Source organism: Chiloscyllium punctatum, chromosome 6, assembly GCF_047496795.1.
Source record: "Chiloscyllium punctatum isolate Juve2018m chromosome 6, sChiPun1.3, whole genome shotgun sequence".
In the NCBI taxonomy this organism is placed as follows: domain Eukaryota; kingdom Metazoa; phylum Chordata; class Chondrichthyes; order Orectolobiformes; family Hemiscylliidae; genus Chiloscyllium; species Chiloscyllium punctatum.
The window spans coordinates 82,345,668-82,364,717 of record NC_092744.1 but is presented as its reverse complement, the minus strand read 5'-3'; the positions used below and the strand labels follow the sequence as shown (position 1 = coordinate 82,364,717).

Here is a 19,050-nt window from a genome sequence, read left to right as displayed (position 1 = left end):
CAAGTCAACAGGGGAGTGATTGTGTCCACAGGGGAGTGACCATCAGTGGAGTGACCATATCCACGGGGGAATGACCATCAGGGGAGTGACCGTGTCCACAGGGGAGTGACCGTGTCCACAGGGGAGTGACCATGACCACAGGGGAGTGACCGTGTCCACAGGGGAGTGACTGACTGTGTCCACAGGGGAGTGACCAAATACACGGGGAGTGTACGTGTCCCGAAGGGAGTGACCATGACAACAGGGGATTGACCGAGTCCACAGGAGAGTGACCGAGTCCACAGGGGAGTGGCAGTGTCCAGAGGGGAGTGACCATGACCATAAGGGAGTGACCGTGTCCACAGGGGAGTGACTGACCAAGTCAACAGGGGAGTGATCATGACCACAGGGGAGTGACCATGTCTACAGGGGAGTGACCATGTCCACAGGGGAGTGACTGACCCAGTCAACAGGGGAGTGACTAACCCAGTCAACAGGGGAGTGACTGTGTCCACAGGGGAATGACCATCAGGGGAGTGACTGTGTCCACAGGGGAGTGACCATGTCCACAGGGGAGTGACCAATTCCACAGGGGAGTGACCGTGTCCCCAAGGGAGTGACCATGACAACAGGGGAGTGACCATGCCCACAGGAGAGTGACTGACCGTGTCCACAGGGGAGTGGCCGTGACCACAGGGGAGTGATCATGTCCACAGGGGGGTGACTGACCAAGTCGACAGGGGAGTGACCCAGTCCACAGGGGAGTGACCGGGTCCACGCGTGTGACCGTGTCCACAGGGGAGTGACCATGTCCACAAGGGAGTGACTGTGTCCCCAAGGGAGTAACCACGTCCACAGGGAAGTGACCACGACCACAGGGGAGTGACCGAGTCCACAGAGAAGTGATCGAGTCTACTGGGGAGTGACCGAGTCCACAGGGGAGTGACCATGACCACAGGGGAGTGACCGAGTCCATGGGGAATGACCGTGTCCACATAGGAGTGACCATCACCACAAGGGAGTGACCATGTCCACAGGGGAGTGACCGTGTCCACACGTGAGTGACCATGACTACAGGGGAGTGGCTGACTGTGTCCACAGGGGAGTAACCATGTCCACAGGGGAGTGACCGAGTCCACATTTGAGTGACCGTGTCCACAGGGGAGTGACCAACCGTGACCACAGGGGAGTGACCATGTCCACAGGGGAGTGACCGTGTCCACAGGGGAGTGACCGTGTCCACAGGGGTGTGACCGTGTCCGCAGGGGTGTGACCGAGTCCGCAGGGGAGTGACCGTGTCTGCAGGGGTGTGACTGTGTCTGCAGGGGTGTGACCGTGTCCGCAGGGGAGTGACCGTGTCCACAGGGGAGTGACCGTGTCCGCAGTAGAGTGACTGTGTCTGCAGGGGTGTGACCGTGTCCACTGGGGCATGACTGACTGTGACCACAGGGGAGTGACCGTGTCCACAGGGGAGTGACTGACTGTGACCACAGGGGAATGACCGACCGTGACCACAGGTGAGTGACCATGTCAACAAGGGAGTGACCGATTCCACAGGGGAGTGACTGACCGTGACCACTGGGGAGTGACTGTGTCCACAGGGGAGTGACCGACCGTGACCAAAGGGAGTGACCGACCGTGACCACAGGGGAGTGACCATGTCAACAGGGGAGTGACCGTGTCCACAGGGGAGTGACCATGTCAACAGGGGAGTGACCATGACCAAAGTGGAGTGACCATGTCAACAGGGGAGTGACCATGACCAAAGAGGAGTGACCGTGTCCAAAGGGAGTGACTGAGTCCATAGGGGAGTGACTATGACCACAGGAGAGTAACCGAGTCCACAGGGGAGTGACTTACCAAGTCCACAGGGGAGTGACTGTATCCACAAGGGAGTGACCATGACCACAGGAGAGTAACCAAGTCCAAGGGGAGTGACCGTGTCCACAGAGAAGTGACTGTGTCCACAGGGGAAGTGACCGTGTCCACAGGGGAAGTGACCGTGTCTACAGGGGAGTGAGCATGTCCAGAGAGGAGTGACCATGACCACAGGGTAGTGACCGTGTCCACGGGGGACTGACTGACCAAGTCAACAGGGGAATGACAATCAGGGGAGTGACCGTATCCACAGGAGAATGACCATGACCACAGGAGAGTGACCATGTCCACAGGGGAGTGACCATGACCACAGGGGAGTGACTGACTGTGTCCACAGGGGAGTGACTGACCAAGTCAACAGGGGAGTGATCATGACCACAGGGGAGTGACCATGTCTACAGGGGATTGACCGAGTCCACAGGAGAGTGACCGAGTCCACAGGGGAGTGGCAGTGTCCAGAGGGGAGTGACCATGACCACAAGGGAGTGACCGTGTCCACAGGGGAGTGACTGACCAAGTCAACAGGGGAGTGATCATGACCACAGGGGAGTGACCATGTCTACAGGGGAGTGACCATGTCCACAGGGGAGTGACTGACCCAGTCAACAGGGGAGTGACTAACCCAGTCAACAGGGGAGTGACTGTGTCCACAGGGGAATGACCATCAGGGGAGTGACTGTGTCCACAGGGGAGTGACCATGTCCACAGGGGAGTGACCAATTCCACAGGGGAGTGACCGTGTCCCCAAGGGAGTGACCATGACAACAGGGGAGTGACCATGCCCACAGGAGAGTGACTGACCGTGTCCACAGGGGAGTGGCCGTGACCACAGGGGAGTGATCATGTCCACAGGGGGGTGACTGACCAAGTCGACAGGGGAGTGACCCAGTCCACAGGGGAGTGACCGGGTCCACGCGTGTGACCGTGTCCACAGGGGAGTGACCATGTCCACAAGGGAGTGACCGTGTCCCCAAGGGAGTGACCACATCCACAGGGAAGTGACCACGACCACAGGGGAGTGACCGAGTCCACAGGGAAGTGACCGAGTCCACAGAGAAGTGATCGAGTCTACTGGGGAGTGACCGAGTCCACAGGGGAGTGACCATGACCACAGGGGAGTGACCAAGTCCATGGGGAATGACCGTGTCCACATAGGAGTGACCATCACCACAAGGGAGTGACCATGTCCACAGGGGAGTGACCGTGTCCACACGTGAGTGACCATGACTACAGGGGAGTGGCTGACTGTGTCCACAGGGGAGTAACCATGTCCACAGGGGAGTGACCGTGTCCACAGGGGAGTGACCATGTCAACAGGGGAGTGACCATGACCAAAGTGGAGTGACCATGTCAACAGGGGAGTGACCATGACCAAAGAGGAGTGACCGTGTCCAAAGGGAGTGACTGAGTCCATAGGGGAGTGACTATGACCACAGGAGAGTAACCGAGTCCACAGGGGAGTGACTTACCAAGTCCACAGGGGAGTGACTGTATCCACAAGGGAGTGACCATGACCACAGGAGAGTAACCAAGTCCAAGGGGAGTGACCGTGTCCACAGAGAAGTGACTGTGTCCACAGGGGAAGTGACCGTGTCCACAGGGGAAGTGACCGTGTCTACAGGGGAGTGAGCATGTCCAGAGAGGAGTGACCATGACCACAGGGTAGTGACCGTGTCCACGGGGGACTGACTGACCAAGTCAACAGGGGAATGACAATCAGGGGAGTGACCGTATCCACAGGAGAATGACCATGACCACAGGAGAGTGACCATGTCCACAGGGGAGTGACCATGACCACAGGGGAGTGACTGACTGTGTCCACAGGGGAGTGACTGACCAAGTCAACAGGGGAGTGATCATGACCACAGGGGAGTGACCATGTCTACAGGGGATTGACCGAGTCCACAGGAGAGTGACCGAGTCCACAGGGGAGTGGCAGTGTCCAGAGGGGAGTGACCATGACCACAAGGGAGTGACCGTGTCCACAGGGGAGTGACTGACCAAGTCAACAGGGGAGTGATCATGACCACAGGGGAGTGACCATGTCTACAGGGGAGTGACCATGTCCACAGGGGAGTGACTGACCCAGTCAACAGGGGAGTGACTAACCCAGTCAACAGGGGAGTGACTGTGTCCACAGGGGAATGACCATCAGGGGAGTGACTGTGTCCACAGGGGAGTGACCATGTCCACAGGGGAGTGACCAATTCCACAGGGGAGTGACCGTGTCCCCAAGGGAGTGACCATGACAACAGGGGAGTGACCATGCCCACAGGAGAGTGACTGACCGTGTCCACAGGGGAGTGGCCGTGACCACAGGGGAGTGATCATGTCCACAGGGGGGTGACTGACCAAGTCGACAGGGGAGTGACCCAGTCCACAGGGGAGTGACCGGGTCCACGCGTGTGACCGTGTCCACAGGGGAGTGACCATGTCCACAAGGGAGTGACCGTGTCCCCAAGGGAGTGACCACATCCACAGGGAAGTGACCACGACCACAGGGGAGTGACCGAGTCCACAGGGAAGTGACCGAGTCCACAGAGAAGTGATCGAGTCTACTGGGGAGTGACCGAGTCCACAGGGGAGTGACCATGACCACAGGGGAGTGACCGAGTCCATGGGGAATGACCGTGTCCACATAGGAGTGACCATCACCACAAGGGAGTGACCATGTCCACAGGGGAGTGACCGTGTCCACACGTGAGTGACCATGACTACAGGGGAGTGGCTGACTGTGTCCACAGGGGAGTAACCATGTCCACAGGGGAGTGACCGAGTCCACATTTGAGTGACCGTGTCCACAGGGGAGTGACCAACCGTGACCACAGGGGAGTGACCATGTCCACAGGGGAGTGACCGTGTCCACAGGGGAGTGACCGTGTCCACAGGGGTGTGACCGTGTCCGCAGGGGTGTGACCGAGTCCGCAGGGGAGTGACCGTGTCTGCAGGGGTGTGACCGTGTCTGCAGGGGTGTGACCGTGTCCGCAGGGGAGTGACCGTGTCCACAGGGGAGTGACTGTGTCTGCAGGGGTGTGACCGTGTCCACTGGGGCATGACTGACTGTGACCACAGGGGAGTGACCGTGTCCACAGGGGAGTGACTGACTGTGACCACAGGGGAATGACCGACCGTGACCACAGGTGAGTGACCATGTCAACAAGGGAGTGACCGATTCCACAGGGGAGTGACTGACCGTGACCACTGGGGAGTGACTGTGTCCACAGGGGAGTGACCGACCGTGACCAAAGGGAGTGACCGACCATGACCACAGGGGAGTGACCATGTCAACAGGGGAGTGACCGTGTCCACAGGGGAGTGACCATGTCAACAGGGGAGTGACCATGACCAACGTGGAGTGACCATGTCAACAGGGGAGTGACCATGACCAAAGAGGAGTGACCGTGTCCAAAGGGAGTGACTGAGTCCATAGGGGAGTGACTATGACCACAGGAGAGTAACCGAGTCCACAGGGGAGTGACTTACCAAGTCCACAGGGGAGTGACTGTATCCACAAGGGAGTGACCATGACCACAGGAGAGTAACCAAGTCCAAGGGGAGTGACCGTGTCCACAGAGAAGTGACCGTGTCCACAGGGGAAGTGACCGTGGCCACAGGGGAGTGACCATGTCTACAGGGGAGTGACCATGTCCACAGGGGAGTGACTGACCCAGTCAACAGGGGAGTGACTAACCCAGTCAACAGGGGAGTGACTGTGTCCACAGGGGAATGACCATCAGGGGAGTGACTGTGTCCACAGGGGAGTGACCGTGTCCACAGGGGAGTGACCAATTCCACAGGGGAGTGACCGTGTCCCCAAGGGAGTGACCATGACAACAGGGGAGTGACCATGCCCACAGGAGAGTGACTGACCGTGTCCACAGGGGAGTGGCCGTGACCACAGGGGAGTGATCATGTCCATAGGGGGGTGACTGACCAAGTCGACAGGGGAGTGACCCAGTCCACAGGGGAGTGACCGGGTCCACGCGTGTGACCGTGTCCACAGGGGAGTGACCATGTCCACAAGGGAGTGACCGTGTCCCCAAGGGAGTGACCACATCCACAGGGAAGTGACCACGACCACAGGGGAGTGACCGAGTCCACAGGGAAGTGACCGAGTCCACAGAGAAGTGATCGAGTCTACTGGGGAGTGACCGAGTCCACAGGGGAGTGACCATGACCACAGGGGAGTGACCGAGTCCATGGGGAATGACCGTGTCCACATAGGAGTGACCATCACCACAAGGGAGTGACCATGTCCACAGGGGAGTGACCGTGTCCACACGTGAGTGACCATGACTACAGGGGAGTGGCTGACTGTGTCCACAGGGGAGTAACCATGTCCACAGGGGAGTGACCGAGTCCACATTTGAGTGACCGTGTCCACAGGGGAGTGACCAACCGTGACCACAGGCGAGTGACCATGTCCACAGGGGAGTGACCGTGTCCACAGGGGAGTGACCGTGTCTGCAGGGGTGTGACCGTGTCTGCAGGGGTGTGACCGTGTCCGCAGTGGAGTGACCGTGTCTGCAGGGGAGTGACCGTGTCCACAGGGGAGTGACCGTGTCCGCAGTAGAGTGACTGTGTCTGCAGGGGTGTGACCGTGTCCACTGGGGCATGACTGACTGTGACCACAGGGGAGTGACCGTGTCCACAGGGGAGTGACTGACTGTGACCACAGGGGAATGACCGACGTGACCACAGGTGAGTGACCATGTCAACAAGGGAGTGACCGATTCCACAGGGGAGTGACTGACCGTGACCACTGGGGAGTGACTGTGTCCACAGGGGAGTGACCGACCGTGACCAAAGGGGAGTGACCGACCGTGACCACAGGGGAGTGACCATGTCAACAGGGGAGTGACCGTGTCCACAGGGGAGTGACCATGTCAACAGGGGAGTGACCATGACCAAAGTGGAGTGACCATGTCAACAGGGGAGTGACCATGACCAAAGAGGAGTGACCGTGTCCAAAGGGAGTGACTGAGTCCATAGGGGAGTGACTATGACCACAGGAGAGTAACCGAGTCCACAGGGGAGTGATTTACCAAGTCCACAGGGGAGTGACTGTATCCACAAGGGAGTGACCATGACCACAGGAGAGTAACCAAGTCCAAGGGGAGTGACCGTGTCCACAGAGAAGTGACCGTGTCCACAGAGAAGTGACCGTGTCCACAGGGGAAGTGACCGTGTCTACAGGGGAGTGAGCATGTCCAGAGAGGAGTGACCGTGTCTGCAGGGGAGTGACCGTGTCCACAGGGGACTGACTGACCAAGAGAACAGGGGAGTGACTGTGTCCACAGGGGAGTGACTGACCAAGTCAACAGGGGAATGACAATCAGGGGAGTGACCGTATCCACAGGAGAATGACCATGACCACAGGAGAGTGACCATGTCCACAGGGGAGTGACCATGACCACAGGGGAATGACCGTGTCCACAGGGGAGTGACTGACCATGTCCCCAAAGGATTGACCATGTCCCCACAGGAGTGACCATGTCCCCAAGGGAGTGACCATGCCCAGAGGGGAGTGACCGTGACCACAGGGGAGGGACCATGTCCACCAGGGAGTGACCGTGTCCAGAGGGGAGTAACCATAATCACAAGGGAGTGAACGTGTCCACAGTGGTGAACTATCCTAATCTACTTCAAAGTGAGTCACGCCATTTACCCTCCAGGGGTGGACAAGGTCGGACTCCTTCACATCTCGAACCAAAGCCGGCCTCTCTGATATTGGAACAGCTCATTAGGTTCTGACCGAATGCTGCCTCTGAACCCTCACGGCTCGGGGTTTGAGGGTGTGTGCTGGCACAGATTGAGCTGTGAAGGTATATGGAGCCAGGCCATCAGCAGGCTGCCATTACAGAAAGCACACTGAGAGACTAGGCTCGCCTACAGAACTCAGCAGGACATAGACAGGGCCTGAAGGAATGGGGAACCACATCAGACAGCCATATCCTGAGTGAACACACACCACCCCCTTCTCCTCCAATGGGACTCTAGGTCAAGGGACCTCCTAGTGTGGGAACATAAAGTCAAGGTTCAATCCTTGCTCAATGCTGAGTGTATTTGCATAAGGACAGGAAGGATGGTTTTGAGGACTCCATCACTCCTGCCTGTGGATGGAGTATTCAATCATGGTAGAATCTGAATTCAATAAAAATCTGGAATTAAGAGTCTAATGATGACCACGAATCCATTGTCAATTAGTGGGAAAAATTCGCCTGGTTCACTAATGCCCTTTAGGGGAGGAAACTGCCATCCTTCCCTGATCCGGCCTACATGTGACTCCTGACCCACGGCAATGTGATTGATTCTTAACTGCCCTCTGGGCAATTAGGGATGGACAATAAATGCTGGGCCTAGCCAGTGATACCCTCATCTTGTGATTAAACATAAACAAAACTCCCAGACGAGAGGGTTATTCTTGTTCACTGGCAATGAGTCAGGGCCTTCTGACTCTGAGAGGATGGATTCAGCCCTAGCGATCTTCAGTGGACAATAGTGCAGGAGTCATTTCATTCTGCCTGGTTTGTAATGAAGGCTACCTCCTCGTCTTGTTCCTCTTCTCCATTTGCCAGGAGCTGCCGAAGTATTTGCGAGGTTACCATGCCTGCACAAAGGAGGAAGCCATCCAAAATGCTGCCTTCCTTTACAGAGTCAAGTTCGGCGATGACAAATCCCAGTTCACCCACATTCCCAAAATGCTGAAAGATCTGGTCCCCCAGGACATGGTTCGGACAATGTCGTCGGAGGAATGGAAGAAGGTAATTCAGAGCAAGGCCTCTCCTGGTTGTTATGATCCAGATTATCAGGTGACCACTGCAGAGACTTCCAGAGGCCCGTTAAGATGTAAGTGTGGGTTGTTACCTGATTGTTGAAGGGTACAGGTAAGTAAGAAAGGAGAGAACACTAGGAGAGAGTGGAGGTGTGGCTCTGTTAGTCAGTGATGATATTAGCTCAATGGAGCGGAATAATCAGTGTAGCCTAGCTCCTCTTTAAAACAAGTTAGACAATTCCAACATTATGAATGGATTTGCCTCAGTCTCCCACAATACCGAAGTGGTCAAATCAATATGAACACAATGCAAAACACGCCCAACTTTATTAGGAACAAGGTTATAATAAACTTTAATACTGAGCATACTATCTCTAATGGTACATGAAGGTTACAATGCTTCCCAAGTCTCTTGAAAATTTACATAGCCACAGCTTGCGTTCCCTCTCTCTCTCTCTCTCTCTGGATAGTTAGCTGGCCTCTGCCTCTTACCACAATGGTCTCCTCAGAAAGCATCAAACGATTCCAGAGGGATTCCGAGGGAGAGGTCTGCAGGTGAACTCTGTTTTTATATCTTTTAGATGAGTTTCTGGAACATTCTGGAACAAGGGAGATACTCTCAACAGCTTGAAACAGAGTCAATCATGTAGATGGCTTGTTACTGTGAGTTTCTTGTGTCGCAGGACCCAGTTCATTTCTATCCAGGTCTCCCTTTGTTTAATGGATCAGTTGTTGGCGATAATGACTTGTCCAGGATAATTGCTACCTTTCACATTATGCTAATATCATTAGCATCTGGATGCTATGTTTGCACTGTGCCTGGTGTGTGGGTTTTGTGATTTCAGTGTTTGACTTGGCCAATGTACCCAGCATCCCTTGCTGTTTGGCCAAGTCAGTAATCTCTCTGTGTTTTAGCTTCCTACATCTAGGCTCAGGAAACCTCACCAGTGTGTTTGTGTGACAACCAATTTCAGACTGTCCATCAGGGTGACTTGCATGTAATGGGAGTTATATATATTAATTCACAGGCAGACAGACAGACAGAATGTTGTGTATGTACACACACACACATCTCCTAAAGTTGAGGTAATATCCATTCACTGATTGATTTTTTAGGCCCAGATAATCAGAGCCGATCTGCCCTGGCTTAAAATGTAAACACAGCCTGGCCCTTATCGTCATCAATCTGTGCAGTCTCCATGACAACGGTCTGCATGAATTGGAGTCCATTCGCCAACTAATCCGCCCTCTCCTCTCATTCAGGAGATATGTCAGCATTCTTGTGAATTGTCCTGAGGAGAGTGAGTAGGAGAAAGTGAGGACAATACCTTCCTTCCTTCCCCAGTAGGTGGGGAATGGCTTTGAGGTTACAACTGCGATCGTATTGAATGGTAGAGCAGGCTTGAGGGGCTGAGTGGCCTACGCCCTGCTCAGGAGAGTGTGAGGGCCCTATGTGTGTGTGTGTGCAATGGTTGATCAGCTCTCTGTCGGATTTCCTTTCGCAGTCAATCGTGGCCGTCTGTAACAGGCACACAGGGAAGACCGAGGATGAGGTGAAGCTGGCATTCCTCAAACAACTCAGCCGCTTGGCAACTTTCGGATCGGCGTTTTTCGAAGTGAAGGTACTGTGCTGTTTCGGAGTGATCTCAGTTTTTGCACAACTGAATCTCTAAGATCCCTGCTGACCTGTTTCACCCTTTTACCTCAGAGCAGGTTTTGTACGAATAGAAAGAGGGGAGGATGCATTCAGTGGCCTAATTTTCAGGCCTCCAGTATTTAACTGCTTGTCTCAAGGGGCAGAGGAAGAGTAGGTGCCACATGGAGCGATGAAGGGGAGGTCCTTATTGTCTTTCTCCCCGTGGTATTACAACCTGAGGTGCTGTAGAGTCATACAGCACGGAAACAGACTCGTCCGTCCGACTCCCGTCCACCTTTCCCAAACTGAACTAGTCCCATTTGCCTGCGTTTGGCTCATACCCTCCAAATCCTTCCTCTCCATCTACCTGTTAAATGGACCTGCGTCTGCCACTTCCTCAGGCAGCTCCTTCCATTTACCAACCACCCTCTGCGTTAAAACAAAATCTCCTCACACCTTCAACCTGGCGTTGAACTCCCCTGCCCTGAGGAAAACACTTTGACTAGTCACCCTACCCATGCTCCTCTTGATTTTATAGACCTCGGTGGGGTCACCTCCCACTCTCCAGTGAAAATAGTCCCGGCCTATCCAGACCCCTCGATATAGCTCAAACACTCCAAGCCTGGCATCATCTTTTTCTACGCCCTTTCCAGTTTAATAACATCCTTCCTATCACGTCGTGACCAGAACTGCAGCATGGTTGCTGTCTGCTGGGATTTGAATGTGTGTTCAATTTCCTACCTCAATGGGGAGGGTTTGAGTTGTTGCTGGGTAGGGGGGCTGTGTTTGGCCCACTCCCCAGGCCGAGCGAGCTCAGATTCTTCCCTCGGTGCACTCTGTTCGTGTCACCGGGCTCTCTATTTCGTCAGCTGCTGCCGAAGAGCTGGATACAGCTTGGAAGCTGCCGCGCCCGGAGCCTGTGCGCTGACCGGTCTGATCCCCAAGCACTGGGTCCGACTCTCCACCAACGGGGCTGAGGGACTAGACTCCCTGCTGGTCTGAAACCCAGCAGAACCGTGCCAAAGCCCTATTGTCCCTGCCGCCTGTGGGAGCATCACAGGGCCTTTGGAGGCAGCCTTGCACAGTCTCTCAAAAAAGACAGAGAAGTTCAAAGGATCGGTTGAAATCTGGGGTCTGCCCAAGGTAGATTGGGCACCACTGCCTCTGTTGGGGTTAGTAGATCCACATGGAACCCTGACTGTGCCAAGGGGCACTATGTGTCGGCGTTCACTGGGTGTGTCAGCATCACTGGGTGTGTCAGGGTTGTGTCAGGATGCACCAATGGCTCACTGGGTGGGTCGAGGTCACTGGACGTGTCCAGGCTCACTAGGCATGTTGAGCTCATTGGGTGTATCCAGGGGTCACTGGAGGTGACAGGGGTCACTGGGCATGTCGTGGGTCACTGGGTGTATCTTTGGGTCACTGGGTTGGTCGGGGGTCACTGGGTGTGTCAGGGTTGGGTCGGGGGTCACTGGGTGTATCTATGGGTCACTGGATGGGCCAGGGGTCACTGGGCATGTTGGGGGTCATTGGGTGTATCTCGGGGTCACTGGGTGTGTCAGGGGTCACTGGTGGGTCAAGAGTCACTGGATGTGTTGGGGTCACTGGGCATGTCAGAGGTCATTGGGTGTAGGTGAGTCTCTGGTTATTTTGGGGCTGTTACAATCCTCGTTGCAATTGTTAACTTTTGAAAAGAGATGGATTTCCCTGAACCACTGGCAGTGATTAAAGGACATATTTCACAATGTCTTCTGCAGCAACACACAAATTAACGGGCAGCTAATGTAGCGGACTCACGAAAAGGTCCTTTCATGTTATCTAATTAACACAGCTGAGATCCATCTGACAACTCTTTGTGTTGTGCATCTTGGATAGACCTCTTAACAATCCCCAACGGCGCCAAAGAATTCCTGGGACGATGAGCAGGTTCGTTTTCATGGCAGGTTTGAAACGTCTTCAGAAATCAACCTGAATCCCATTTACCACCCCCTGAGAGAAAGAACAGGAAATGATGTCACCACAGGAAGTGACATCACAAACCCAAGGAAACCTGAACACGTAAATAGAGAGCAGGCAATACCACCAGTGCTCCATCCAGAGGCTCACTGATGTTACCTAGTATGGTGATGCAACGTCGGAAAATGTCTAAGAAGCTCAATTGGTCCTTGCTCCGGGGGGGGGTGTCTTTACCTGAGGAAACGACACCTCATTCCAACCGAAACATGGGGTGGAATTTTCCCAAATGATCTATCATTCCCAATGGCAGAACAGGAAATGGACTCCTTTTCCATTATCTTATTTTCCATGGGTTCCCACGCTGTTACAATAAGAATTTAAACTGCCCTTGGCATGTATGGGAGTCATATAGACAAACGGCGAATTCTAAATGGGTCCATAACCTACCTGACCAACTCCATCGTTGTTCATATCAACTTACTGCCGGTGCCATGGTCTCATGGATGACTTTTTTTTCAAATTTGAGTTTCACTTGTAAATACTGCACATGATATTGGTCTCACTTCCCTCATGCATCATGGTTTGTTTGTTACAACTAGTTTAATCAGAGAGCTAACCAGCATGCCTCCATAAGACCATAAGACATAGGAGTGGAAGTAAGGCCATTCGGCCCATCGGGTCCACTCCGCCATTCAATCATGGCTGATGGGCATTTCGACTCCACTTACCCACATTCTCCCCGTAGCCCTTAATTCCTCGAGACAACAAGAATCTATCAATCTCTGCCTTGAAGACATTTAGCGTCCCGGCCTCCACTGCACTCTGCGGCAATGAATTCCACAGGCCCACCACTCTCTCGCTGAAGAAATGTCTCCACATTTCTGTTCTGAATTTACCCCCTCTAATTCTAAGGCTGTGTCCACGGGTCCTAGTCTCCTCACCTAACGGAAACAATTTCCTCGCATCCACCCTTTCCAAGCCATGTATTATCTCATAAGTTTCTATTAGATCTCCCCTTAATCTTCTAAACTCCAATGAATACAATCCCAGGATCCTCTGCCATTCCTCATATTCCAGGGACCTACCATTCCAGGAATCATCCGTGTGAATCTCCGCTGGACACGCTCCAGTGCCAGTATGTCCTTCCTGAGGTGTGGGGACCAAAACTGGACACAGTACTCCAAATGGGGCCTAACCAGAGCTTTATAAAGTCTCAGTAGCACAACGGTGCTTTTATATTCCAACCCTCTTGAGATAAGAGACAACATTGCATTTGCTTTCTTAATCACAAACTCAACCTGCATGTTGACCTTTAGAGAATCCTCGACTAGCACTCCCAGCTCCCTTTGTACTTTGGTTTTATGAATTTTCTCACCGTTTAGAAAGTAGTCCATGCTTGTAATCTTTTTTCCAAAGTGCAAGACCTCACATTTGCTCACATTGAACTTCATCAGCCATTTCCTGGACCACTCTCCCAAACTGTCTAGATCCTTCTGTAGCCTCCCCACTTCCTCAGTACTACCTGCCTGTCCACCTAACTTCGTATCATCGGCAAACTTCGCTAGAATGCCCCCAGTCCCTTCATCCAGATCATTAATATATAATGCGAACAGCTGTGGCCCCAACACCGAACCCTGCGGGACACCGCTCGTCACCGGCTGCCATTCTGAAAAAGAACCTTTTATCCCAACTCTCTGCCTTCTGCCAGACAGCCAATCCTCAATCCATCCCAGCAGCTCACCTCGAACACCATGGGCCCTCACCTTGCTCAGCAGCCTCCCGTGTGGCACCTTATCAAAGGCCTTTTGGAAGTCTAGATAGACCACATCCACTGGGTTTCCCTGGTCTAACCTACTTGTCACCTCTTCAAAAAATTCCAACAGGTTTGTCAGGCACAACCTCCCCTTACTAAATCCATGTTGAGTTGTTCGAATCCGACCCTGCTCTTCCAAGAATTTAGAAACCTCATCCTTAATGATGGATTCTAGAATTTTACCAACAACTGAGGTTAGGCTAATTAGCCTATAATTTTCCATCTTTTGTCTTGATCCTGTCTTGAACAATGGGATTACAATAGCGATCTTCCAATCATCCAGGACTTTCCCTGACTCCAGTGACTTTTGAAAGATCTCAACCAACGCCTCCGCTATTTCCTCAGCCACCTCCCTCAGAACTCTAAGATGTAGCTCATCGGGGCCAGGAGATTTATCAATTTTAAGACCTTTTAGCTTTTCTAGCACTTTCTCTTTTGTAATGGCAACCGCACTCAACTCAGCCCCCTGACTCCCTTTAATTGTTGGGATAATGGCCTCATGGTAGACCCACATTGATGGATATATTCAGGACATAGGAGGCCCGTGACTTCCGTACCTATCCCACACATCTGCCTCTTTCCTGTTCACTCCTCAATGTCTCTACACCCAATCCACACACCTCCATCGTTGTGGATTTGACCTTTGCCCCCTGGCCAAAGGCCACTCTATGCAGGTCAACTCGATTGATTCTGTGGTATCAATGACACACTCGGCAATATGAAGGTAACCCACCCTGAGATCTCAGGTTGACGGAGAAACCAGGAGGTCATTATTGAATGGCTCAGCCACTCTTCTCCTTCCACTGAAGATGGTCGAACAGGTTTTTGTGACTGGGCTTTATGGTGGAGCCAGTGTCTTTTCACTGGTGTGTGGAAGTGAAGTGATAGATTAGGTGATAGGCATGAGGTTCTGAACCAACTCAACACTGAGCTCAAACCAAGTTGTACTTCCTTCCTGTCAGTGTGAAAGCGTTGGTGGTTTTACCACACCACAATCAGATACTGCACTGTCACTGAATAACGAGAACACTGCGGGCTGTAAAACTCCAAATTAACCCGTTCCTTGAAGTGCACACCACAGGCTCCCGTAACATTTGGAGTGTAAAACATCCGGACTCAGCCTTGACCCCAAACCCCTCCCGACCTGTCATCAATGCCAACTCCAGCCCCAGTACCGTGTGTGGCCTCCAGCTCCTGGCCTCAGCTCCTGCTTGTCTCCAACCTCTGACCCTGCGTAGCTCCTGCACTGGCTGCGACCTTTGACCCTGTGAAACCCCAGCACTCATGCTTGACCCCTGACTCCAACTGACCCTGACTGCTGTCAGTGGCTCCATCTGCAGGCTCTCACAGGGAGGTTACGCCTTTAGTTCTTACATGCAAGGCACTACGTTAGAGAAGGGGGACCTCTGTTTGGACCCCCAGCCATTGGCGACAGACTGTCTCTCTCGTTGGATGCTGCCTGAACTGCTGTGCTCTTCCAGCACCACTAATCCAGTATTTGATTTTCAGCATCTGCAGTCATTGTTTTTACCTTGTCTCTCTTGGCTGTCAATTTCAGATGTCAGCAGGTGAGTTCTGAAAGAAAAGTTTTTGGAAAGGCAGGGACTGATTAGGGATAGTCAACATGGCTTTGTGTGTGGGGTATCATGTCTCACAAACTTGACTGAGTTTTTTGAAGAAGTAACAAAGAGGATTGATGAGGGCAGAGCAGTAGATGTGATCTATATGGACTTCAGTAAGGCGTTCGACAACGTTCCCCATGGGAGGCTGATGAACAAGGTTAGATCTCATGGAATACAGGGAGAACTAGCCATTTGGATACAGAACTGGCTCAAAGGTTGAAGACAGAGGGTGGTGGTGGAGGGTTGTTTTTCAGACTGAAGGCCTGTGACCAGTGGAGTGCCACAAGGATCGGTGCTGGGTCCTCTACCTTTTGTCATTTACGTAAATGATTTGGATGTGAGCATAAGAGGTACAGTTAGTAAGTTTGAAGATGACACCAAAATTGGACAGCGAACAGGGTTACCTCCGATTACAACAGAAACTTGATCAGATGGGCCAATGGGCTGAGAAGTGGCAGATGGAGTTTAATTCAGATAAATGTGAGGTGCTCATTTTGGGAAAGCAAATCTTAGCTTTACACTTAATGGTAAAGTCCTAGGGAGTGTTGCTGAACAAAGAGACCTTGGAGTGCAGGTTCATTGCTCCTTGAAAGTGGAGTCGCAGGTAGATAGGATAGTGAGGAAGGCGATTGAACATAGAACATAGAACATAGAACAATACAGCACAGAACAGGCCCTTCGGCCCACGATGTTGTGCCGAACTTCTATCCTAGATTAAGCACCCATCCATGTACCTATCCAAATGCCGCTTAAAGGTCGCCAATGAATCTGACTCTACCACTCCCTCGGGCAGCGCATTCCATGCCCCCACCACTCTCTGGGTAAAGAACCCACCCCTGACATCTCCCCTATACCTTCCACCCTTCACCTTAAATTTATGTCCCCTTGTAACACTCTGTTGTACCCGGGGAAAAAGTTTCTGACTGTCTACTCTATCTATTCCTCTGATCATCTTATAAACCTCTATCAAGTCACCCCTCATCCTTCGCCGTTCCAACGAGAAAAGGCCGAGAACTCTCAACCTATCCTCGTACGACCTACTCTCCATTCCAGGCAACATCCTGGTAAATCTTCTCTGCACCCTCTCCAAAGCTTCCACATCTTTCCTAAAGTGAGGCGACCAGAACTGCACACAGTACTCCAAATGTGGCCTAACCAAAGTCCTGTACAGCTGCAACATCACCTCACGACTCTTGAATTCAATCCCTCTGCTAATGAACGATAATACTCCATAGGCCTTCTTACAAACTCTATCCACCTGAGTGGCAACCTTCAAAGATCTATGTACATAGACCCCAAGATCCCTCTGTTCCTCCACCTGACCAAGAACCCTACCATTAACCCTGTATTCCGCATTCTTATTTGTTCTTCCAAAATGGACAACCTCACACTTGACAGGGTTGAACTCCATCTGCCACTCCTCAGCCCAGCTCTGCATCATATCTAAGTCCCTCTGCAGCCGACAACAGCCCTCCTCACTGTCCACAACTCCACCTATCTTTGTATCATCTGCAAATTTACTGACCCACCCTTCGACTCCCTCCTCTAAGTCATTAATAAACATTACAAACAGCAGAGGACCCAGAACTGATCCCTGCGGAACTCCACTTGTAACTGGACTCCATGCTGAATATTTATCATCTACCACCACTCTCTGACTTCGACCGGTTAGCCAGTTTTCTATCCAATTGGCCAAATTTCCCTCTATCCCATGCCTCCTGACTTTCCGCATAAGCCTACCATGGGGAACCTTATCAAATGCCTTACTAAAATCCATGTACACTACATCCACTGCTCTACCCTCATCCACATGCTTGGTCACCTCCTCGAAGAATTCAATAAGACTTGTAAGGCAAGACCTACCCTTCACAAATCCGTGCTGGCTGTCCCTAATCAAGCAGTGTCTTTCCAGATACTCGTAAATCCTATCCCTCAGTACCCTTTCCATTACTTTGCCTACCACAGAAGTAAGACTAACTGGCCTGTAATTCCAGGGGTTATCCCTATTCCCTTTTTTGAACAGGGGCACAACATTCGCTACTCTCCAGTCCCCTGGTACCACCCCAGTTGCCAGTGAAGACGAGAACATCATTGCCAACGGTACTGCAATTTCCTCTCTTGCTTCCCACATAATCCTAGGATATATCCCGTCAGGCCCGGGGGACTTGTCTATCCTCAAGTTGTTCAAAATGTCCAACACATCTTCCTTCCTAACAGGTATCTCTTCTAGCTTATCAGTCCATTTCACACTCTCCTCTTCAACAATACGGTCCCTCTCGTTCGTAAATACTGAAGAGAAGTACTTGTTCAAGACCTCTCCTATCTCTTCCGACTCAATACACAGTCTCCCACCACTGTCCTTGATCGGACCTACCCTCGTTCTCGTCATTCTCAGGTTTCTCACATACGCATAGAATGCCTTGGGGTTATCCTTGATCCTATCCGCCAGGGATTTTTCATGCCCTCTCTTAGCTCTCCTAATCCCTTTCTTCAGGTCCCTTCTGGCTATCCTGTATCCCTCCACTGCTCTGTCTGAACCTTGTTTCCTCAACCTTATGTAAGCCTCCTTCTTCCTCTTTACTAGACATTCAACCTCCCTCGTCAACCAAGGCTCCCTCACACGACCATTTCTTTCCTGCCTGATCGGTACATACATATCAAGGACACGTCGTATCTGCTCCTTGAAAAAGTCCCACATTTCCACCACATCCTTCCCTGACAGCCTATGCTCCCAACATATGCTCCTCAAATCCTGTCTTACAGCATCGTAATTTCCCTTCCCCCAATTGTAAAAACTTCCTTGTTGTGCGCACCTATCTCTCTCCATAACCAAGGTGAAAGTCACAGAATTGTGGTCGCCATCACCAAAATGTTCACCCACTAACAAGCCCACCACTTGTCCCGGTTCGTTACCGAGTACCAAATCCAATATGGCCTCCCCTCTGGTTGGACACTCTACATACTGCGTTAGAAAAGCTTCCTGGACACACTGCATAAACACCGCCCCATCCAATCTACTTGATCTAAAGAGCTTCCAATCAATATTTGGGAAGTTGAAGTCGCCCATGACTACGACCCTGTGGCTTCTGCACCTTTCCAAAATCTGTTTCCCAATCTGTTTCTCCACATCTCTGCTGCTATTGGGGGGCCTATAGTAAACACCCAACAAGGTGACTGCACCTTTCCTATTTCTGACTTCAGCCCATACTACCTCCAAAGGCAGATCCCCCTCAAACTTCCTTTCTGCAGCCGTTATACCATTTCTAATTAGCAATGCCACCCCCCCTCCTTTTTTACCACCCTCCCTAATCTTACTGAAACATGATTGGTATGCTTTTGTTTATTGGTCAGAGTATTGAGTACAAGAGTTGGGAGGTCACGTTGTGGCTGT

General features: G+C 52.1%; 1 protein-coding gene across 1 annotated transcript in view; it reads left to right on the top strand.

Moving 5' to 3' along the window:
- The window catches only part of LOC140478446 (unconventional myosin-VIIa-like), a 531,053-nt gene that overhangs the window by 479,796 nt on the left and 32,207 nt on the right, over positions 1 to 19,050 (top strand). The window contains exons 39-40 of the mRNA XM_072571711.1: positions 8,436 to 8,621; positions 10,138 to 10,254. Coding sequence (XP_072427812.1) covers positions 8,436 to 8,621; positions 10,138 to 10,254 — 303 coding nt within the window. The remainder of the gene's footprint in view (positions 1 to 8,435; positions 8,622 to 10,137; positions 10,255 to 19,050) is intronic.